Here is a 25,310-nt window from a genome sequence, read left to right as displayed (position 1 = left end):
TACAGCAGCCCTAGAAAACTAATATGCCTGTGTCAATATCATCTATTTTTTATTTTTAACCACTAGACACATTTCTCCAAGGTATTTGGTAATTTTTGATGCTACTGTAAATGGTATTTAAATTTTTTTTCATTTTCGAATCGTTTCTTGCTACCATATAGAAAAAAGCAATTTTGGTATACTGACCTTGTATACAGTGACTTCGTAATTCACATATTTTAATTCTAAATAATTTGTAGAATTTTTTTGATTTTTGAGTGTAGACAATTATGTTGTCTACAAATAATGACAATTTAAACTCTGCCTTTCTAATATTCATATACTTCTTTCTATTCTTTTATTTATTTTTGCAATGGCTAGGTCCACCAGTACAAATGCTAAATAAAAGAGGGGACAGTGAATGTCACTATCAATGTCACTATTAAGTGTGACATTTTCTTCAGATTTTTTGTAGGAAAAAGAGTTCTATTCCTAGTTCGATGATTTTAAAAAAAATCATGAATAGGTATTAAATTTTATCAAATGCTTTATTATGTTTTTTCTTCCTTTTTATTATTAACGTGGTATAATGTATTGATTGATTTTTGAATATTGAAATAGCCTTTAGTCCTGGAACAAACCCCATTTGGTTGTGATGTACTACCCTTTGTGTATGTTCCTGAATTAGGTTTACTAATATTTTGTTCATGAGAAAGATTGGTCTATAATTTCCTTGCTTGTAATGTCCTTGTCAGGCTTTGGAATAAAAATGATGCTGGCCTCACTATATAAGTTGAGATGGATCTACTCTGCTTCTGTGCTCTGGAAGAGTCATATGAGAGTGGTATTTTTTCCTTAAATGTTTGGAGGAATTCACTAGTGAATTACTTGGCTTCCAATTTCTTTGAGGGAATGCTTTAATAACACATTCAATTTACTGAATGTATAACTACTTATATTTTCTATTTCTCATGTCAGTTTTTTCTTTTTGAAAATTTTATTCTTTTATTTTTATTCACATAACATACAATCAACCATCTTAAAGTATACAATTCAGTGGTAGTTAGTATAGTCACAATGTTGTGCAACCACCAGCTCTCTCTAGTTTTAAAACATTTCCATCACCCCCAAAAAACACCTGGTACCCATTAAGTAATCACTCCCCATTCTTCTCTTCCCCCACCCCCTGGCAACCTCTAATCTGCTTTCTATCAAAATAGAATTTGCCTATTATGAATATATGATATCAAGGAAGTCATGCAGCATGTGACCTTCTGTGTCTGGCTTTTCATTGAGCCTAATGATTTTGAAGTTCATCCTAGTTGTGGTACATATCAGTACCTCATTCCTTTTCATGGCTGAATGATATTCCATTGTATGTGTGTACCACAAGTTGTTTACCCATTCATCTGTTATGAACATTTGGGTTGTTTATACCTTTTGGCTATTATAAATAATGCTGCTATAAACATTCCTGTATGAGTTTCTGTCTGGACAGATCTTTTCATTTGTCTTGGGTATGTACCTATGAGTGAAAATGCTGGGTCATATGAGGAACTACCAAATTCTTTTAATATTTTCAGGAACTACCAAACTCTTTTCCACAGCAGCCGTACCATGTTACATTCCCACCAGCAAAGTATGAGGTTCCTATTTCTCCACATCCTCACCAACACTTGTTATTTTCCATATTTTTGACTGTGGCATTCTAGTATGTGTGAAGTGGTATCTCACTGCGATTTTAATTTGCATTTTCTTAATGACCAATAATGTCAAAGATCTTTTCATTTGCTTTTTGGCCATTTGTATATCCTCTTTGGAGAGCTGTCTATTTAAGTCCTTTGCCCATTTTTTAATTGGGTTGTCTTTTTGTTGTTGAGCTGTAAGAGTCCTTAATACATTCTGGGTATTAAACCTTTATCAGATATACGATTTGTAAATATTTTTCTCCCATTCTGCAGGTTGCCTTATCACTTTCCTATAATGTCCTTTAATGTACAAATATTTTAAATTATTTTTTTGGTAGCTGGCTGGTACAGGGATTGAACCCTGAACCTTGGTGTTATTAGCACCATGCTGTAACCAACTCAAGCTAACCAGACAGACTTTTTTTTATAAGTCCAATTTATCTATTTTTTCTCTTGTTGTTTGTACTTTTGGTGCCAAATCTAAGAATCCATTGCCAATCCAAGGTCATGAAAATTTAACCTTATGTTTTCTTCTAGGAGTTTTATAGTTTTAGCTCTTAATATTTAGGTGGTCGATGCATTTGAGTTAACTTTTGTATATATGTGAAGCAGGGGTCCAACTTCACTCTTTTGCATGAGACTACCCAGCTGTCCCAGCACCACTGGTAAAAGAATTCTTTCCCCATTGAATGATTTTGACACCCTGTTGAATATGAATTGGCCATATACATTTGGGTTTATTTCTGAATTTTCAATTCTATTCCAATGGTTTATATGAGGGTACTCAAAAAGTTCACTGGAAAATGGAATTAAAAGATAACACAAATCTCTCCATGAACTTTTTGAAGTACCCTTGTATGTCTTTTTTTTTCTGTTTACAAGAGACTCAATTATTTTATTTTTTAAAAGAAAACAAAATTTATTAATATTATTTTTTACATTCTAGGATGGTGTTGTGGAGCAGTTGGGAGGGAGAGAGAGGGGAAAGGTGAAGGAAATGTGATGGAAGGAGGAGGAAGGAGGACGGGTGGAACTGAGGCCTGTGGCAGCCCCCTCATTCCCATAGGGGAGACTGGGGGGATTCCAGTGGTGGCTTGGTCATTGCTGGGCTGGGTGAAGATGTGAGGGGTGTGTGGCAAAAGCCCTCACCTTCTACCACCCCCGCTTGGGAACCCAGGGCCCTTCTTGCTGTGGCTTGATGGTCCTCACTGGGGTGGTTGCACATGTCAGAGGGATGTGGCTGAGGCCCCTGACAGCCCTGGCTCAGGAGAGCCTAGGGCGCTTCCTGCAGTGGCTCAGTGGTAGCTACTGGGCTGGCGTGTGTGTGTGTGTGTGTGTGTGTGTGTGTGTGTGTGGCTGAGATCCTCGACCCCCCACTGCCCTGGCTTGGGAGAGCCTGGGGCACTTCATACATCTATCGTTATTCTGGTACCACAATGTTTTGATTAATGTAGATTTGTAGTTAAGTTTTGAAACCAGGTAGTGTGAGTCCTATTTTTTCTTTTTCGATATTCATTTGGCTATTGGGGCCCTTTGCAGTCCCAAATGAATTTGAGGATCAGTTTTTCCATTTCTGCGAAAAAGGCCATTAGAATTTTGACAGGGATTGCGTTGAATCTGTAGATTGCTTTGGGAAAATCCTGCCATCTTAACAATGTCTTCTAATCCATGAACATGGGATATCTTTCCATTTATTTAGATCTTTAATTTCTTTCAGCAACGTTTTATAGTTTTCAGTGTACATGTCTTTTACCTCCTTGGTTAACTTTATTTCTAGGAATTTTATTCTTTTGGATGTTATTATAAATGGAATTGTTTTATTTCCTTTTCAGATTGTTGACTGGTGGTGTACAGAAACACAACTGACTTTTGTGTGTTGATGTTGTACTCTGAAAGTTTGCTGAATTTGTCTATTAGCTCTAGTAGTTTTTGTGTGGATATTATGGGAATTTCTATATACAGAATCATGTCATCTGCAAACAGAGATAGTTTACTTCTTTCCAATTGTATGCCTTATATTTCTTTTTCTTGCCTAATTGTTCTGGCTAGAATTTCCAGTACAATGTTGAATAGCAGTGGTAAAGCAGGCATCCTTGTCTTGTCCTGATCTTAGGGGGAAAGCTTTTAGTCTATCACTACTGAGTATGATATTAGCTATGGTTTTTCATAAATGCCCTTTCTTGGGTCAGTTTTGATGTACCTTATTTTTCCTAGGAATCTATGTAATTCATCTAAAATTTCAAATTATAGTCATAAATTCATAATATTTTTTGTGACCTTTTAATGTCTATAGGATTTGTAGTAATGTCTTTTTTTATTTGCGATATTAGTAACTTATGTTTTCTCTCCTTTTTCCTGATTAGTTTTTCAAGAGATTCATCAATTTTATTATTCTTTCCAAAGAACCAGCTTTTGGTTTCAACGATTTGCTCTATTACACATTTGTTTTCTATTTCACTGATATCTGTGCTTAGATTTTTAATTTTCTTCCTTCTACTTTCTTTTGGGTTTAATTGGCTTTTTTTTTTTTTTTATACTCAATGAAAGGAAATCTTAGATCATTGTTTTTCAGTTTTTCTTGCCTAATACATGAATTTAAAACTATAAATTTCAGGCTGGCTGGTTAGCTCAGTTGGTTAGAGTGCGGTCTTACAACACCAAGGTCAGGGTTTTAGATCCCCATTCTGGCTGGCTGCCTAAATGAATAAACTGTAAATTTATCTTAATTAAGTCAAATTTATTAATTGGGTGGTTCAAATCATCTCTATCCTTACTGGATTTTGTCTGCTTATTTTAGAGGAGTATATTTTTATATAAAGAAATAAAATGCACTCTGTTAGAATTCACTAAAATGATCCTTGATTTGTAACTTCATTTTGCTTATTTGAATCTTTCAATTGGATCTGCATATTTCCCAAAAGCAGAACTTGTTACTTCCAGCTACAGCATGGACCAAAACATTTTCTTCAGACTGTGTCTCAAAATTCATCCCTTCTAGGGAGTGCTCTCTTAAATTGGCTTCACCCTACTGATTACTCCTTTACTCTATGTCTCATTAATTACCTAATACTTTACATTGCACTATTTTATCTTTGCTAAATAGATATGTAGAAGTATCTAAGAGGGCATGGTTAACAATGCTGGACAGTGCTGGAGAAAATGATAAAACCATGCAAGCCTATGGCCACTACAAATTTGTGGTCTCCTTACTCAGCCTGACTCTCCACATTGTTCTCTAATCCTTCTATCTATTCATGCTCAGTATCCTAAGCTTTCATGTAGTGGCTGTTTCAAACCCTGCCACTCTCTTCAAACTTTACCCTACTATCTCCTACCCTATCATCTTCAACAGTCAATTTTCTACTCCACAGAGAAAGAGGGTTGTCAGGTATTCAAGTTCTCTCATTCCCAGATCCATAATATCTACATGTGTATTGTTCTCTACAGTTACCCTCATCTCTGTCTTAGGAGAAGATATGCTCCTGCTCAGGACTAATACTGCTATATCTCTTAGGTGTGTCTCTTCTCACCTCCATGATTTATTCTTTCTCACAAATCTTCCACAATTGGCTTATTCTTCTTAATATTATGCCTACATCTCTATCTTAAAAAAAGCCAAACACCAAAATACTTCCTTGATTCTACAGCAACTTCCTCTCCCCACAACCTAATCTTTTCTCAGCCAAGATTCTTCAAAGAGGAGGTTATATTCCTTACATCCATTTTCACCTGCTAGTCAGGCTTTGCCTCATTATAGCCTCATCATCCCCCTATCCCATGCTATTGAAACTCTTCTAAGGAAGATTATGGATACAAACCTAATTGTCAAATGTAATGGGAACTTTTCAATTTTTATCTTACTGGGCCTCCTTGGGAGTAGCTGACATAACTGACTGTATCCACTGCAACCTTACTTGTGGGGTACTTCTCTCATGATTTTCCTCTTATCTCTTGCTATCTCTTCCCAGTTTCTTTTATGGGTTCCTGTTAAATATCAATGTTCCCCTAGGATTCTGTCCTGAACCCATTTGATTTTACTATACATGTTCTTTCTAGGGGATACCCCTGGCTTCAGTTTCTACCTATTATTACACAATCTCATATCTCAAGACCAGACTTCTCACAAGCTTTAGACCTATATATCTGTATACTAAACATCTCATCTGTTACACAGGGACTCAGTCCCCCCATGTCTGAAATGGAATCTATCATCCTTTCACCCAAAACTTGCCCATGCATTTCCTATCTCTGTGAAGGAATTGCTATCTACCCAGCTGCCTAAGCCAGTAGCCCAAGAAAAATTCTAAACTCATCTCTTTTTTGTCTTTAATGTCTAGTCACTAATTTCTGTTTATTTTTACCTCTCAAATATTTCTCATAACTGTGACATCTTCTCTAGCTGTACTTTCATTATTTTGGTTCAAGACCTCATAATTAATATTAACCCCCAAGTTTCCCTCTATTTTTAGTTTTTAATTTTATTTGTTATATAGGTACATATTTCAAAGCCATATGTAGTTCTACAGTGTTAGTAACAAAAATTCAGTAGTCCTCTGCCCCCTTCCCCAGAATAACCACTCTCTCCCCTTTTAGCTCATTATTTTTATATTTACTTCTATGTTTCTAAATAACTTGCTTGTGTTGCTACTTCTTGATTTTTCAGTTTTAGGCATATCTAATGACTTCCTACCAAGGAAACTATTCACTTATTCACCCAACAAATATTTAGTGAGTACCTAATATTGTGCTAAGCACTGTTCTAGGTGTTTGAGATACAGCAAACAATAAATATCCATCTGGGAAGAAAGAGGAATAACAAACATAAATTAGAATATTATATGATTGATTATAAAATAAGATCTCTCTTAGCAAGTTAAGATGTCCTTCTTTTGTGCTCCAGTAGTGTCCTGTTCAGAGCCCTATCACAGTCAGCAGATTCAGTACTACAATGTTGTGTAATATTGTGGTTGGTGGTGGGTATTTCATTTAGACCTAAGATGTGTTCCTCCTATGGTTGTGATGAGTCTGGCTATGACTGGAGGGAGCTCTCTACATGAGAACAGAAGAGTCTCCTGGGAAGGTGTTGGAGAGCTTAGGTGATGCTCAAAAATAGCCTGGGTAATTTTGGAGGAGCTGAATCCATGGATCTTCAGATTAACTGTAAAGGCTTGTTAAATCCAAGTTTAACATTTGAAGGGTTAAAGGTAACAAATTAGGATTATCAGACAGAAAAGCTCCTTACATCATGATTAAATTTTCAAAATGGTGCCATTAACTAGTAAATGAGTTTAGAAATGTTTGAGCATGATTGGCTTTTCTGATTAAACATGATAATTTTATTTTAGTGTAGCAGATCCCCATTTCTTTGCTTTGTTAGCTTGATTGTAAAAAAAGGATACAAGAAAGATAAAGTGAAGTACAATGATAATGCATGAAAACAACTGCAATCATTTTTTCTTTATCTTATTTACTTGACTATTTAAAGGAATACAATGAGGAAAAATGGAGTTTCATAACTCATTTCTCAAAAAATTTACCCCAAATCACAATTGGTATAGTAATGTTTTTCTTTAAAAAAAAAAAGTTAAAGGCTCAATTCTTTGACATAGTAATAAAAACTATACTGTGAGCTATAAATTTTAGAATTAAATTTTTATATATGATAACACTTAAACATTTTCCTTTTTTACATTTTGTTATATTTTTGTATTAATTTTTGTCTCTTTTTAAAAATAATGTGGTTTTGAATATTAAATTCACAAATTTCTGAGTTAAACCACCATTTGTAGAGGAATTACAAAAAATATCTAGTAGGTCTGAAAAAAAGAACATATTGTAATGTTCTGAGGTCCTGCTTATGCTATGGTTAATTCTCTAATTAAAAAAAATGCTGAATATTTATATGACATTTATGAAACTGTTACAGTAGTTCTTCCTTATCTGCGGTTTCATTTTCTGCAGTTCCAGTTACCTGTGGAATTTATGGTTGTCCAAAAATATTAAATAAAAAATTCTGGAAATAAACACAACTTTTATTACAGTATATTGTTATAATTGTTCTATTTTATTTTTAGTTATTATTGTTAACCTCTTGCTGTGTCTAATTTATAAATTAAACTTTATCATAGGTATGTATGTATAGGAAAAAAACAGTATATATAGGGTTCAGTACTATGTGTGGTTTCAGGCATCCATTGGGGGTCTTGGAATGTATCCCTTGTTGATAAAGGGGGACTACTCTATTAAAAAAATGTTAGAAAAAGGAGAATTTCTGGAAATAAGCAGATTTTTAAAAAAGTTTTTCCTGAAGACTATATTAATCTCAAGTATTTAATTTATTTCTCTGAGCAAGACCTAAAAATCATAAGCAACCAATACATCTATGAGATATAAGGAGCAACTGCATTTTGTGAGAACTTCAGAAAAGACTCACTTTCCAAGATGAAGTAAACTCACTTGTCAGAATATCAGAAACTACACACTAAATTCATTTGAATTTGACCATCAGTCTAATGTTCCAAAACACTGCTGGCAATTAACGAATTACTGAGACAGACATCTGATGATGGTATTTATGTGAACCATAATCATATATTGTGCATACACTAAGAACTATTATATGTACAGCTGCTTAATAAAAGTCAATTTTCTACTCTCTTACTCCACGAAGCTCTTTGAACATTACCATATAAAATTTTTTATAGTCTCAGTTTTGGCTTTGAAAATTAGGCCCTATTTAAAAACATAAAAAAAGTAAAAATGCTTGCTTAAGTAGTTATGAGTGATTCAGTCATGAATCTTTACTGGTTAAATCCATCATCCCCTCAGGTGAGATGTTATCCTTCATCACTTGTCTGTACATTTGCTGCAGGGCCTGTGGAATATTTAGTGTTTTATGCAGATAACCAATCACCTGAACATCTGACTAGTCTGACAACAAATGGAAGCTTAAAATCTTGATAGACCATAAGAAGTTTTTTACAGGCTTGGAACTTATCTTGGACATTGTTTTCTGATCCCTAATGTCTTTAGCTAACAATGATGCAATACCCTCTTGAAAAGCAATTTTTTTTTTTTTTTGAAAAGCAATTTTGAAATCTCTGTGAAAGTAGATTAAATCTTGGGGGCAGACAATGAGTAAGTGTAGACCAGGTGCTAATAAGGTGGAAAAACAAATGAGGACAATTTTCTCCCACAGAGTGAAACATTCCAACAGCAGATAGGATTAAAGATTGTATAGAGTTATTTTACTGATTATTACCTCACAGAAGATTAAAATGTTAGGCTACATTAATTTTTAGAAAATTTGCCAATTATAATACTTATAAAAAATTTTAAATCTGAGGGTAGAAACTTGATTTATTATTGTTTAATATATTCTGAAGTAAGATAGAATGAAAATTGATTACCTAATCAAGTAGCAACAGAAGAGTAAACTAAGGATGAATACAAATATAGCAGTCCCAAAAACCACAATATATATGTTGAGAGGCAGATTCTGGAATCCAATATTAGGCATCCTGAAGTTGTAATGTGGGAAATCCGAGCTCATGGATGAACTGTGGGAGAAGAAAAAAATTGGAAAAAATTAGGAAATTAGGAAAAAAAATAAAGACAGCATTATTTTTGTATCTATAGAGGCAAAAGTTTTCTAATGCTTGACCCCCTTTGAAAGAAATATGATAGACAAAGTGTTAATATTCTCGCCATTTATTCATCATTCATCACACCAAGTATTTACTGGGTGCTTATTATGTCCCTGGCATTATTCCAGACACAGGAGAGCCTACATGAAAAGCTTTGCAAGTTGCATTCATTCACTAAAATGCATTTCACTGAAATAATGCCAGTAATCAACAAACATAAAAATGTGCAAAAAGAAAAAAAAAGTTTCAAAAGTTTCAAGTTTTTGCAAGCTCTTTAACCTTTAACTTAATAACTCAACTTTTAAAGTAGCAATATTTATAATAGTAAAATATTAAAAATAAGTTGAATATCTCATAAGGAGATAATGACTAAATAATTATACAGAGTCATATGTCACAATATTATGGGGCCATGAAAATCTGTTTTCAGTAAATTTTAATGTCAAGAGAAATATAAAGATCTGTGGAAAAAATTAAGCAGGATATAATTGCATACAAAATATGATCCCAGTTTTGTAAATTTGTATGTGTGTGTGTATGTGTGTATATATATATGAAAATGTTAACAGTGGCTTATGGTTTACTAGTCATTTTGATTTTCTTCCTTTTTTTTAACCCCCTTTCTTAAGTCATGCCCTGTTCTAAGTATCTTATTGGCATCATTTTATTTAACTCTCACATCAAACTTCTATGGTAGGTGCCATAATTTCTCCTCATTTTATAGATAAAGAAACTGAAGCTTAGAGAGTTTCAGTCACAGAGCTATGACTGACCAAGTATGTATGGGTGCTGGGGCCTCTCTAGATCTAAAGCCAGTGAGTGTTCTCAGCTTATATGCTCTACTGCCTCTCTCATGTGTTACTTTTATAACTAGAAAACAGCAAATGTCTAAACATTAAACAAGGGACTACTTCTGTGGGTTCGTTTGGTAATACTGATCACTACACAGTTAAAGTTATACAAATCAAGGTTGCCCCCTCTTTTAGGTGATGAGCTATAGTGATAAAGTAGCTCATCCCACCTTCTCGCTAGAACTTTCCTTGTCACTCTTATTCCTTAAAAAGTAAAGAGCTCCTGCTAGGCCTGCTTATTAAGATTAAGGACTGATAACTGAATTATAACTATGCTTATTGCCAAAATTAAAACAAAACCAAACCCTACCAAGCAAACAAAACTTCTACTTTTATTTATGCAAGGTAAATTAAAAATGAGTTCACGGATCTTTAGTGTTCTTGTTGGTTCCCAGATTATACTTATACTGTTAACACCACAGAGATGCTGACTGGCTTTATCTGAAACCTAAGTCTTATTATTACTTTAATTTTCACCCTCTAATAACTATACCAGGAAGTCAGTAGCTGCAAAGAACAACTTCATCCCATGGAAACTCTTCTCTGAGGGCTTTCAAACATAAATAATGGCTAATATTTAGTTTTGAACCTTTGGCCATTTTCTAGGTTGCCATAGTTAAAGCAAGTGCTTTTACTCAAATATATAATTTCCTTTTTCCTGCACTCAGATCTTCTTAGGAAAGCAGGGAAGGATACAGGAGTGAGGCCAGTGGTCTAAGAACGTTGCCTGCAGTGGTCCTCACCCTGGAGAGGTACTACCAAGGAACACTTAATAGAATTCTGAACAGAGACACAGACACACAGAGCATTAGAGGTAGTGCTGCCATTAGAGGAAACAGACATCTGCCTCAGTGTTCCTGGGGACTGGATGCTGAGACTTTGGTGAGTCTGTACTACCTGTCAGGGAGTTACAATTAACTCCCATTACCAAAGGGGTGGAAGTTGGTAGAGGATATGTTGATTCAGAATACGTTTTAGGAATTTTTCTCCTTTCTTTTGGTAAATGAAATGGATTAGCTGCAATTGATATGTTGGCCCAACAGTCTTAGTAAATGATGGATTATTCAAGGATGTTAATCCTGGTCTAGTGATGCATAAATTTTTATAAAATTTTCATCATAACATTTTTTTCAGCATGAATATTAATCTTTTAAAATAAGATAATATTTTAAAAAGAGCTACATATTCATCATCCTAGCAATAAGCATTCTTTGCTACTGAAGTCTTACAAATGTAAATTATTTGGTAATTGCTCCTTGTGAGAATGAAGAGGAGAAACAGAACATAGAGTGCACTGTTGGATATGACTTGTCATTTCCAACTTCATTCACATGAAAACCTTTCTTTCCCCCTTATGTAATTCAAAGTTCCTGAAATCTCTAGCCTCAACTTAAATTTCAAACCACCTAATCAGTTTATTAAAAACAAATACAAGAGGATCTGAGTATTTTATCAGCAATAAGATTTCTCACCAAAAAGATGTAAGAGGGACAGATTACATGAGATTTGGATCTCTACAGGACCTGAGTTTAACAAAATATGCCACGGCTAGACGGGCTGTAGCAGCATTTCTCAAAAAACATGTTTGGTAGTCACATTCTTCTTAGATCAGTTCCTGTTCCCTGGACAATATCATCTTCCCAGTAATCTGTATTCTACTTTTACCTCAAAAATGCTCAGAAAGGGAGACACGGGTAATTATACTGCTGAATTTTTGTTTCATATAAATAAAGAGTCCAAGAAAAATGACTTTAGACTTTGTTAATCTTTGTAAACTGAGTATAACTTACATTTAAAAAATGCACCCATGTTAAGTTTATAGGTCAAAGAGTTTGGACAAATGAATACAACCGTGTTACCAGCACCCTGTCCTAATCAAGATACAGAACATTTACATCTTCCCAGAAAGTTCCCTCATAACCCTTTGCAGTTAATCACCTTCCCAACCACTGATCTGATTTCTATCATTACAGATCAATTTTCGTTATTCTAGAATTTCATATAAGTAAAATCAATCTTTTGTGTTCAGCTTCTAATCACTCAGTAGGTCTGTGAGAGAGTCTTAACAAATAGTTACATAAAATACTTCAAATTATATTCCTAGTGTGCTGTAAATATCCTACAGCTGCAGCCTACTAAAATTATTAATCTCATCTTTGAACCTATCAACTTTATGGTTAGTCCGTTGACATTTCTTTCTATACAAAATTCCTGGTTATTCTTTTTAGGTGTTGTTGTTTCCATGGAAGTAATTTTCACCATGTCCTTTACTTGGGCCATTCCTTTCCATTTTTAGGTCTTTCTTCAGTGGAGCATTTTCTACTTTTTTTTTTTTTAAGTCTTCAGCAGATAAAAGGTAAAGTTTGATTCACCCACCATATTTTTTCCCAGTCAAAATCTAAGGAAAAGCAGGATCTCAAGAGATTCTCAGGACTGGAGCAGTAAAGCCACTTTTATTTTGAGGGCATCTGCTGATCTGGGCAGGTCTCCTGGAGCCAGAGAACAGGAAGCCCAAGCTCAGAGCCTAGCCCAGGTGGGGTCCTACATTAAGCGAGGAGGAAATGCAAAGAAGGTAGATACAGCCTTTCTTTTCACTGCTGCTGTTCTTTGATTACACAGTTGTCCCTCAGTATCCATGGAGAATTGGTTCCAGGGTTCCCTGAGGGTACCAAAATCCACAGATGCTCATCCCTGATATAAAATGGCATAGTATTTGCATATAACCTACACACATCATCCCCTATACTTCATCCTTTGTTTTCTTTTTTTTCCTTTGTTATCCTCCCATATACTTTAAATCATCTCTAGATTACTTATAATACCTAGTACAATGTAAACAGTTGTTATACTGCACTGCTAAGGGAATAATGACAAGAAAAAAAAGTCTGTACCTGTTCAGTACAGAGGCAACCATCATTTTTCCCCAAATATTTTCAATCCTCAGTTGCTGAAATCCATGGATGCAGAACCCACGGATATGGAGGGCCGACTATATCTATGTTTTAGTTCCACAGAACCATGGAAAAAGCCTCTGTATCTACGGTCCTATACATCTGCTGGTAGGAAACATGCATAACTGATGCACACATAAGATGATCAATCAATACCTGGAACTATTTAAACATTCTTGTTCATTTATCATGTTTCTTTTAGTTCATTCCCTATTTAAAAAAATGTTTTTTCCCCTCAAGTATATTCTGAGAACTCTCATCAATTCATCCTCCGTTTTTATATCTTTGATGTTATTTCCCTCTTAAATCTTTATGCATTATTTTCTTGCTTCGTCATCCAACTTCTCTGGATTACTCTTCAAAATCTCTTCAAACACTACTTCTGCTCTTCTTACATTAACTGTGTGATGCTGCCTGCCTAGGCTTGCAGCCTGTGTATTACTGTTCCTTTTCTCATCTGCATTCTCTATACATTTTGAGGGAGTCACAGAACACACCAAGCAAAAGGTCTGACCAGGCAGCTTTCTTTCCCTCCCTTGTTAGCAGCATCTACCAGGACAGATTGCTGGTTATGTTTACATTTGGGCACACCAAAGTGCGCTTCAGTCCAATTCAGCAAGGCACTGAGTGCCAGGTGCTGTGGGAAAAAATGAACAAGAAAAGGTGTGCTTAGGAAAAGGGAGAGGTCTGACATGACAATATTGCTCACTTCAGAATTCTGCCTAGGATTGGATTTTCCCAGAAAAGAGGAGAAAAATTTTTCTTTCTCTTCCAGTTTTATTTTCTGCATTGTGCCTTTTTCAAGGCCTACCTACATAATAAATAGGCTTTTGCGGCCAGGCCTAGGTTAGGACCATGAACTTAACTACCCTTTAAAAATTATGTGTAGGACTGGCTAGTTAGCTCAGTTGGTTACAGCATGGTGCTGATAACACCAAGGTTCAGAGTTTGATCCTTACACCAGCCAGCTACCAAAAAAAAAAAAAAAAAAAAAAAAAAAAATGTGTATATAGAGGGGTGCACTCTGGGTTTCCAAAAGCAAACTTGGGAAACATACAGTTGGAACTGGGAACACCAACAAATTTGGAGACTTTCTAATGTCAAACTTATGACATGCTCAGTATATACTCAACGAAGAATTAAATAATCACCATAATCCAATTTCAGAACATTTTTATTATTCTCAAAAGGAACACTATACCCATTAGCTGTCTCTTTCCATTCCCACTCCCAGTCCTAGAAAACCATTAGTCCACTTTCCATCTCTAAAGATTTGCCTTTCTAGACATTTCATGTAAGTGGAACCATATAATATGTGTTTTTTTGTATGTCTGGCTTCCTTCATTTAGAATAATTTCTTCAAGGTTCCTTCATGTTATAGCCTGTATTAGTATTTTGTTCCTTTTCATTGCCAAATAGTATTCCATTTTATGGATATATGTCACATTTTCTTTATTCATTTTCCAGTTTTTTTTTCCTACTGGCAATATTCTGTTGTGTTTATTCCTGTCTTTTTTCTAAGCATACGACAATAAAACATATACATATGTGGTCATGTTATTCACAGAATTTGATATTCTACCTTTTTTTACTGAATAAAGTGGTCTTGAATTCTTTCCCTTCCCTTTATATATTCTTCATAAGAATTTATAATTTTAATTGCCAAAAAAAATCTTTCATTGAATGGATATACCATAATGTAAAAGATCTTACAGTGGTATTCATAATTTTACAGCTTTAAAATATTTTTTGTATATTTATATTTTTACAGCTATTAAAGATTTATTTTGTATATTTGTTATTTTGTATAAAACTTTAAAAGCTATGAAATTAAAAATATATATCATATTAACAACTGATGCCCCTCTGCATGCAATTCAACCAGTACATGGTCTATGTTTTCATAACCCCTCAAAGGCTGGGAAGAGCCAGCAAGTTAGACACTGCTCAAGGATATTACACTGCAACATTTAAGGTCACATATTCATGAGGGTCCATTTGCAAAGAACAGATTCCATATTGAGTCACACATGGAGAACTGAAGGTCTGCTAGTAAAGTTCATGTGCTGAACACCTATAGCCTGTAAATCAGAGTTCATGGGTTTGTGATCCAACATGTTCCTATAGTGATGCATAAAATGGATGTTGTTACCTGGACCTAAGATGAGGGTTTTGCCTTGCTGGGCTGGAATCACCTTGAAAATCAAAAAGAGAGCCAGTCACTGCCTGCCACAGGCTCTGAAGGCTTCCTGACTGTAGATTTGACTTTATATGGGGGCTCTGTCCTGAGGAGGCAATTTCTTCACCTTTTTTCATCCCCAATCTTTTATAAATTTCTCTCTCAGGATCAACATAGATTTCATGAGAATACCCAGTCCATTTGCAGAAAGGCTCAGTATGATGGTAGGATGACTACCCAGTCACTATAAGGGTGACATGAGCTTCTTGTAAGAAACTCTTGGGGATTTTGGCCAGGTCTTCTATGTATTCCTTGTATACGTAACACAGGAAATGCTGCTGTATGACCGGGCGGGGGTGGCCATTGTGCCTCGTGCTGAGGGCCCAGGACTTGTTCCTAACAGGCATGGGAGGGCACGTGGCCTGGATCTGCCTCATATGATGGACATTTGGACCAGCTGATGGACATTTGTATTGTTCCCACTTTTTGGCTATTATGAATAATGCTGCTATGAACATTCACATGAATTTGTTTGTGTGAATATATGTTTTCACATCTCTTGGGCATATGCCTAGGAGTAGAATTGCTGGTAACTCTATGGTTAACCTTTTGAGGAAATGCCATGCTGCACTGTTTTCTAAAGTGGCTGCACCATTTTACAATCCCAGAGCAAATTATAAGGGTTCCAATTTCTCCAAATCCTGTCCAAATTTATCTATCTGATTTTAGCCATCCTAGCAGGTTTGAAGTGGTATCTCACTGTGGTGTTAATTTGCATTTCTTTAATAGCTTAGTGATGCTGAGCATCTTTTCATGTGCTTATTGGCCATTCATATATCATTTTTTTGTGAAATATCTATTTAAATCTTTTGCCCAATTTTAAATTGAGTTATTTGTTTTCTTATTGTTGAGTTGTAAGAGTTCTTCATATTTTCTGGATATAGGTGCTTATGAAAGTTGATGAAATCAGTTTCTGTCAGAGCCAGATAAAATACGGCCAGGAAAGGCACAGAGGAGGGGGACTCATGCTTGTTTGTCTGAGATAAGAATTGTTTTCAAGGATTTTCTAAAATCCATCAGAAATTCTTTCACATCCTTCATGCATCTTCTGCTTTGCACGTACACACATGTTCTGTGACAAGGTTTATCACTAGACATTCTTTAGAACTGCAGTAATTCAAATAAGATGCTCTGAGAAGAAACTGCCCAGTAATGGCATCTCAACCAATGAACTGACAACAAATCTGACTTTGAGCATCCAAAACCAATGAACTCTGTTTCTAAGAAGCTTGCGAGAACCTCTCCCTTTTTGCCAATAAAAACTTTCTCTTACCCTTCCCTTACTGAATGCATTCATGGCTTGCCATAGTATGCATTCTGGATTACAATCGTGTTTTCTTTTCTTTTACTATTTTAAAAAAATTTATTTTTATTTTTGTTTTATAATCCTATTTCTATTCCTAAATAAACTCAGCATATTTGGAGATATTTTTCTATAATGTGTTTCCTAGGTTAACATGCTCTATCAGATGCAGAACTTGCAAATCTTTTCTCCCATTTTTAGGCTTGCCTTCTCATTTTATTAATGGTATTTTTGAAGTGCAAAAGTTTTTAATTTTGATTAAGTTCAATTCATCAATTTTGTCTTATTCCTCATACTTTTGGTGTTATATCTAAGGAATCTTTGTCTAAATCAAGGGAATAAAGATTTACTCACATGTTTTCTTTTAACGAATTTCTACTTTTAACTCTATGGTTTACATTGAGTTAATGTGTGGTGCAAGGCAAAGGTCTAAATTCATCATTTTTCATGTGGACATCCAACTGTCCCAATGCTACTTGTTGAAAAGACTATCATTTCCTCATTGAAGTGCCTTGGCACCTTAACCAAAAATCAATTGACCATCATGTAAGGATTTATTTCTGGACTTGGAATTCTGTTTCATTGCTCTATAAGCTTTTCCTTAAGCCAAAAACACACTGTCTTGTTTACCATAATTTTGTAGTAAGTTTTGAAATCAAGAAGTGTAAGTCCTTCAACTCTTTTTTTTTTGTTTTTCAATATTGTTTTGGACATTTTGAGTCCTTGTCATTTCACATTCTCTGCAAAAAAAGCTACCTGGGATTTTAATGGAGATTGTTTTGAAACTATAGATAAATTTGGAAAGAACTGCCATGTTAATTATGTTGTCTTCAAATCCACAAACATGGTCTTTCTCTCCATTTATTTAGATTGTCTTTAATTTCCTTCAGCAATGTTTTGCAGTTTTTATGGTACACATTACACTTTTTTTGTCAAATTTATTCCTAAGTATTTTATTCTTTTTAATGTTATTGTGAATAAAACTGTTTTCCAAATTTCAGCTTTGCATTATTCATTGCTAGTATCATTTTGTGTCTTAGAATTTAACCTATGTCTTTTGTAGACAGTATAGAATTGGATCTTGTTTTTTTTTTAAATCTGCCAATCTCTGCCTTTTGAGTGATTAAGCTCACATTCAATGATATTATCACTATCTATTCACATTCACTGATATTATCACTATGGTTGGATTTATGTCCATTTTGGTATTTGTTTTCTATATATCTCATGTCTTTCTAATAACTTCTTTTGTATTAAGTAGATATTTTCTAGTGTACGATTTTAGTCCCTTGAATTTGAAAACATTTTTTCTTAAAAGTCTAGATACTGAACAGTTCTCAACACCACAAGGATCTCTCGTATTACCCTTTTATAACCAAACACACTTCTGCCCTTTACCTTTACTTTCACCTTCACCCTTAGTACCTAACCTGTGGCACCAACCAATCTGTTCTCCATTTATAAAACCTTGTCATTTAAAAAATGATATATAAATGGAATCATAAAGTATGCAACTTTTTGGAGTTAGCTTTTTTCACACAGCATAATTCTCTGGAGATTCATCCAAACTGTTGTCTGCACCAATAGTTTGTTTCTTTTACTGCTGAGTAGTATTCCATGGTACAGATGTTTGTTTAACCATTCATCTGCTGAAGGACATCTGGCTTGTTTCCAATTTTGGGCTATAACAAATAAAGTGGCTGTGAACATTTGGTATAGGTTTTTGTGTTAACATAAGTTTCCATTCCTCTGTGATAAATGCCTAGGAGTACTTTGTTGATTTTTAAATATATATATTTTAGTTATTTTCTTAGTGGTTATTCTAGGAATTACAATATGTATCTTATAATATTTGTCAGAGTAATACTAATTCCAGTAAAACACAGAAACTACTCCAATACAGATCCATTCCTGTCCCCTCTTTTGTGATATTGTCAACATATATTCTATATATTTTGTAAACCCAATTATAGTATCATAATTATTGCTTTATACAATTTTATGTCATTTAAATATGATTAAAAAAAGGAAAAATATATTTATATATATTTTTATTTTATATTCATGTACATATTTACTGTTTCCAGTACTCTTCATTTCACCTGTGGATTTGAGTTACCAGCTGGTATTATTTCATTGCTCCAATATAGCCCCATTCTCTACCCTGCTCTTTGTGCTATTATAGCCATATAAATTACATCTTTATATGTTCTAAGCCCAATGATACATTTTTATAATTACTATTTTACGCAGTTGCTTTTTACTTTTTGAAACAATTAAAAGTAACAGTAATGAGGGATGCTGACTATGGTATCATAGCTCACTTTTCTCGGTCATCTCACTTTTTTACTTCACACCAAAAGCTGTGATCAAGCACGTCTTCCAGTGTCATATAACTCACAACTGAAGTCTTAAGGTCCAACCAGTTCCTCACAGCTTGATCATATTGTTTATAATTTTTTTCTCTAACTTGTTCATTAGGAAAAGAAAGCTTTTAGCAAATTAGAAGTAACTCACTTCTTTGTTCTCTGTTAAGTATCTTTATGGCCTCTGAAACATTATTTTCTAAAAAATATTTTTTTGTGTGGATAGGTGAGAAAAAAATGTTAAAGTTTCAAAAATATATCACTGATCAGTAGAAAAACCTAAGCTTTCTGATCAAAAAGATATGCTGAGTCCCAGAGAGAATTATTTTTTTAAAAAAGATCTATATTTAGACATCTCCTGGTAAAATTTCTAAATTCTAGGATAGAAAAACTATAACAAGCTTCCAGAAAGAAAAGTCAAGTTGCTACAATGGAAAGTATATGGAACTGTTATCAGATTTGTCTTAGGCCATGTGTAACAGAGTGGGCTTGCTTGTGAAGTCAAAGAGCCTGGGGTTTAATCATGGATTTGCCAGTGACTTTTGGCATGTTACTTACATTTTCTATGCCTCAGTTTCTTCATCTGATAAGAGAGACTAATAGTAAGTACAGTCATGTGCTGCATAACAACATTTCGGTCTACGATGGACTGCATATATGAGTGTTCCCCATTAAATCATAATGGAGATGAAAAACTCCAATTGCCTAAAAACAACATAGTCATTGTAATGTACAATAGCACAATGCATTACTCACATGTTTGTGGTAATGCTGGTGTAAGCAAACCTACTGCGAAATACACTGAGGAGGAGTGCCTAGCTGACCCACAGGGTCACTCTCCCAAAGGTATCTCAGACTTTTAAGATGGAAAGCCAAGCATTTGACACATTAGATTCTGACTCCAAGTGAGAGGGTTGTTGTCTACTTTAGAATTCTTACATTTTAAAATCATTCCCACCCATCCCCATCGTAAAATAATAATTAATAATAGCTAACACTCACTGAGTACTTGCTGAGTGCCAGGCACAATTCCTACCTGTAATTTAATTTTCATAACTTTGTGGGGATAATTTCACTCTAATTCCCACTTAACAGATGAGGAAAGTGTGGCACAGAGAGACTTAGCAACATAATTAGAGGGCCCATACTCATGCAACTAGTAGCCAGTATACATAATAGGAAAATTAATTGTTAGTCCCTTTCGTATTATACTTTAGCACAATGACAAAATCACCTAATGATGTGTTTCTCAGAACACATTTCTGCTGTTAAAACGATGCATGACTGTACTTCATAGTTTCACAGCAATTAAGTGATTCAACACATGAAAAGCACTTAGAACAGTACCTGTATACATTGTGTGTACTTGATAATTGTTAGTTATCATTATTAACTAAAACACTGAATAATAAAATATAACAGAATCACTGTCTATATCTCCATCAAAAGACAGTCAGGTAGCCTTCTGATTCCAGAAAAATGGAACAGAAATACATTCCCCTATTTCTCCAGCTAAATACAACTAAAAACCCTGCACTTTATATATGAAACAAACACGAAGAGACTCTGAAAGGTGAAGAGAAGTTTTCATATATCCCAGACTTGGAGCTGGAGAAGTTGGCAAACCAGAAATGCCAACAGGTAAAGACAAGAAAAGCCCCAATGAACCTGTTCTCTTTAGCCAAAGGGACAAAAGGGACAGCCTAGCAAGAAAGAAAACTTTTAGACAATAACTGCTCTATTCTAGCTAATCAACCCAGAGAAATTGTGGCCACACCCCTACGTGTGCTAGCAAAGGCCTAATGGAGAGCCTAGATTTCTACCCTTGACAGGATGTAACAAGATGTCCCTTGCTGTCCTGCCAGGATAGTGTCAGAAAAGGCCAAGTAGGAAGTTGAAACTTTTACCCCACCAGGTGGTAATGAAGACCTACCTCTGTGATATCAGTGGAAACCACATGTGGACCCTGACTTCCACCACTATCCAGCAGGAACAAAGTGACTATACCCCTCCCCACTGGGGTGGTGACAAAGGAAATCTAGTGGAGAATCAGGAATTTACCACCACCCACTTGCAACAAGCACTCTTACCCCTCACAGCCAAGGAGGTATCAGTGAAAGCCTAGTGGACAGCTGGAACTCCCATTCCTGACCAGCAATAACAAGGAACCCCCCAGGCCCCCACTCCCCCATGTCAACAGAAGTTGAGGGGGGAACCTGGACCTCTACCCTCACCTGGCATTAATAAGGCAGCACTATATCCTCACCTTTTTCACTGTCAGAGTGGTATTAGAGGAAGCCATCTAACACAAAAGGTTTAAATAAAATCTAGAGTATCATAATACACAAAATGTCCAGGCTTCAACTGAAAATCACTCATCATACCAAGAGCTAGGAAAATAACAAATTGAAGGAAAAAAGACAATCAACAGATGCCAATGATGATGACAGAAATGTTAGAATTATCTGACAAAGATTTTTTGAAGCAGCCATCATAAAAATGTTTTAACAAACAATTATGAACATGCTTGAAACAAGTACAAACACTGACAGTCTTAGCAAAGAAATAGAAGATATAAAGAAGAACAAAATGGAAATTATAGATCTAAAAACATAAGAATTGATTGGTTAGAGTGTGGTGTTATAACACCAAGATCAAGGGTTTGGATCTCCTTACCAGCCAGCTGCCAAATACAAACAAACAAAAAACCTCATAATAACTGAAATAAAAAACCTCAGTAGATGGGTTCAACAGCAGAATGGAGTGAAACGAGAAAAGCATCAGAGAAAAAGAAGATAGAATAATAGAAATACCCAATATGAACAACAGAGAGAAAACAGACTAAAGGAAAAATTAACAGAGCCTCAGAGACATGTGGAATTATAATAAAACATTTAACATCATGTCATTGGATTTCCAGGAGAGGAGAAAGAAGGCAGGGCAGAAAAAGTACTCAAAGAAATGGCTAAAAAATGCCCAAATTTTGTAAAAGACATAAATGTACAAATTTAAGAAGTAGAGCAAACTCCAAACAGAATAAACTGAAAGAAATCTACATCAGGACACATCCTAGTGAAACTTCTGAAAACTAAAAACAAAGAAAAAAAATCTTGAAGGCAAACAGGGAGAAGTATATATTGCCATTAGGGGGAAAATAATTTGAAAGACAGAGATTTGTTATCAGTAATGATGGAGGAAAGAAGAAAGTGACACATGTTCCAAATGCTGAAAGAAAAGAGCCATCAACCCAGAATCCCATGTCCAACAAAAATATCCTTCAGGAATAAAATAGGAATCAAGACATCCTCATATGAAGAACAACAAAGAGAATCTGTTGCCAGAAGACCTAGTCTGAAAGAATGACTTAAGGAAGTTATCTTAACAGAAAAGAAATGATAAGAAAAGGAACCTTGAAACATCAAGAAGGAAGAAAAAACATGGTAGGCAAAAATATGGGTAAATACAATAAACTTTCCTTGAGTTTTCTAAATTATGTTTGACAGTTGAAGGAAAAATTATAATTCCTTAATGTGGTTCTAAATACATGCTGAGGAAATATTTAAGTATATTAAAAATAAGGGAGGGTAAAGAGACATAAAGGGAGGTAAGGTTTCTAGTCTTCATTTGAACTGGTAAAATGATAACACCAGTAGACTGAATATATAATACAATACCTACAACAATCACTAAGAAAACTATATGAGGATACTTCAAAAAGTTCATGAAGAGATTCACATTACCTTTTAATTCTATTTTTCCACAATTTTTTTTTAAGTATCCTTAAAACACTACAGAAAAATCAAAATGAACTCCAAATTATTCAAGGAACAGAGAAACAAAAAACAAAGAGGACAAACAGAAAACATAAAATGTCAGGTTTAAGCCCTAACATATCAATAATTACATTAAGTATAAATGGCCTAAATATGCCAATTAACACAGAGATTGGCAGGTTAGATTAAAAAACATGATCCAAAAATATGCTGTTAACATAAAACTCACTTCAAAAATAATGATACAGGCAGGTTGGAAAAGATGGAAAAAAAGATATGTAATGCAGGCATTAATCAAAAGAAAGCAGGAGTGGCTATATTAATATCAATGTAGACTTCAGAGCAAATAAAATTACCAGAGAAAGAAAGAAATATTACATAATGATAAAAGGCCAATCTATTAAGAAAACATAGCAATCTTAAATGGTGTGCACAAAACAAAAGAGCTGCAAAATATGTGAAGAAAAAACTAATAGAAATGATAGGAGAAATAAGGCACACTGAGCTAGTGCCTTAGGGCTGCCTCGGGGACCTGAGGCATGGAGCTGGTGACCGGACCCCCCTCCCACAACCAGGCACACCGTGCCAGCGCCTCCAGGCCTGACTGGGGACCCAAGTCATGGAGTAGGGGACCAGACGCCCCCTCCCACAACCAGGCTCACCGTGCCAGTGCCTTGGGGTCCAACCAGGGACCCAAGGCATGGAGGAGGGTACCAGACCCCCTTCCCACAACCAGGAACACTGGGCCAGCACCTTGGGGCCCACATAGGGACCCAAGGGATGGAGAAGGGGACCAGACCTCTCTCCCACAATCAGGAACACTGCACCAGTGCCTTGGGGCCTGTCCGGTGACCTGAGGGATGGAGCCAAGGACTGGACACTCCCCACAACCAGGCACACTGCCAGCACCAAGGAACATGCCAAAAACATCACCTCCATGTGGGTGGCCCACCACAGCCACCACAATAACCATGGCTGTCACGAAAGCGGCTAGATGCCACAACCACCATGCAGATGGTCCACCAGCCACTGGAGTGCACTGACACAAGGAGAGTCACCAGCAGAGATGAAGAAAAGAAGGACATCTCTCTCCATAAAGCCCATCTCAGAGTGACAGAAGAAGCATCTGCTCTACGATAATATTGGGGGACCTGATCATACCTCTCACCATTGGACAGATTATCTAGGCAACAAATCAACAGAGTAACCATTATTCTTTCAGAAGGAGAGAAGAAATGTAGGGTAATTAGAGGGGGGAGGGGAAGAGATTGGACGACGGGCATAAAGAATAATTATGATTTGTAAAAATATATATGCTAGTAATATTGATTTGATCAACATATCTCAATGTTGAACCCCCAAAATATGTATAATCAATTTTGATTCAATAAAAATTAAAAAAAAAAAAAAGAAATGATAGGAGAAATAGACAAATTCACAATTATATCTGGAGACTTCAAAACACTTTCTCAATAATTGATGGAAAATCTAGATAGAAAACTAGTAAAGGTAAAGAAAAACTCAACACAATTAGCCAAGATCTAATCAAAATTTATAGAAACCCCCTTAGCAATGGCAGAATACACATTCTTTTCAAGTGCCTGTAGCACATATACTAACATAGACCATATCCTTGGCCATATAATGAATCTCAAACATCTGAAAATTGAGGTCATATACAGTGTATTACTGCACACAATGGAATCAGACTAGACATCTGTAACAGAAAGATAACAGGAAAATCTCCAAACACTTGGAATGAGCCATGGGTGAAAGTGATCTCAAGAGAGATTTAAAAAAATATATATATTGATATAGATAATTTGATAATTTGAACAGTTCTATAACTATTAAAGAGATTGAGTTGTCACTTAAAAATTCACAGAAAAGCTCCAAGCCCAGATGATTTTTTTTTTTTTTTTTTTGTCGTTTTGTGACTGGCTGTACTGCTCTTAGCCAGTGAGCGCACCGGCCCCCAGATGATTTTTTACCAGAGAATTCTACCAAATGTTTAAAGAAGAATTAACACCAACTGTTGACAACCTCTTGCAGAAAACAGGAGAAAACACTTCCCAGGTCATTTTTTGAAGCTAGTATTACCCTGATAGCAAAACCAGATAAAGCAAATATAGACACAAAAATTCTTATAAAAATATTAGCAAGTAGAACTCAGCAATAAACAAATATAATTTTACACCATGACAAAGTAGAGTTTATCCCAGGGATTCAAGGCTGGTTTAATATTCAAAAGTCAATTGTTGTAATCTACCATATTAACTGACTAAAAAAGAAAAAATAACATGATTATGTCAACAGATGCAAAAAAAGCATTTGATAAAATACAACTCATTTATGATAAAAACTCCCATAAATGTAAGAATGGAAGGGAACTTCCTCACTTGATAAAAAGCATCTACAAAAACAAACCAACAAAACCCAACCAACCAAAAAATAACAACAAAAACTGTATTTGTAATGGTGAAAGACTAAATACTTACACCCCTAAGACCAGGA

The 25,310-nt window shown here is 35.2% G+C and overlaps 1 protein-coding gene and 1 pseudogene across 1 annotated transcript in view; both read right to left on the bottom strand.

Moving 5' to 3' along the window:
* The window catches only part of RNF24 (ring finger protein 24), a 73,958-nt gene that overhangs the window by 12,754 nt on the left and 35,894 nt on the right, over positions 1 to 25,310 (bottom strand). The window contains exon 2 of the mRNA XM_063111081.1: positions 9,077 to 9,226. Within this exon, the coding sequence (XP_062967151.1) occupies positions 9,077 to 9,219 (143 nt within the window). The 5' untranslated portion in view covers positions 9,220 to 9,226. The remainder of the gene's footprint in view (positions 1 to 9,076; positions 9,227 to 25,310) is intronic.
* Positions 15,140 to 15,701, bottom strand: LOC134369369 (peroxiredoxin-like 2C; annotated as a pseudogene).

This window comes from Cynocephalus volans, chromosome 1 (assembly GCF_027409185.1).
Source record: "Cynocephalus volans isolate mCynVol1 chromosome 1, mCynVol1.pri, whole genome shotgun sequence".
NCBI lineage: Eukaryota > Metazoa > Chordata > Mammalia > Dermoptera > Cynocephalidae > Cynocephalus > Cynocephalus volans.
Note: the sequence above shows the minus strand (reverse complement) of the source record. Positions and strands in the feature narration are given on the sequence as shown.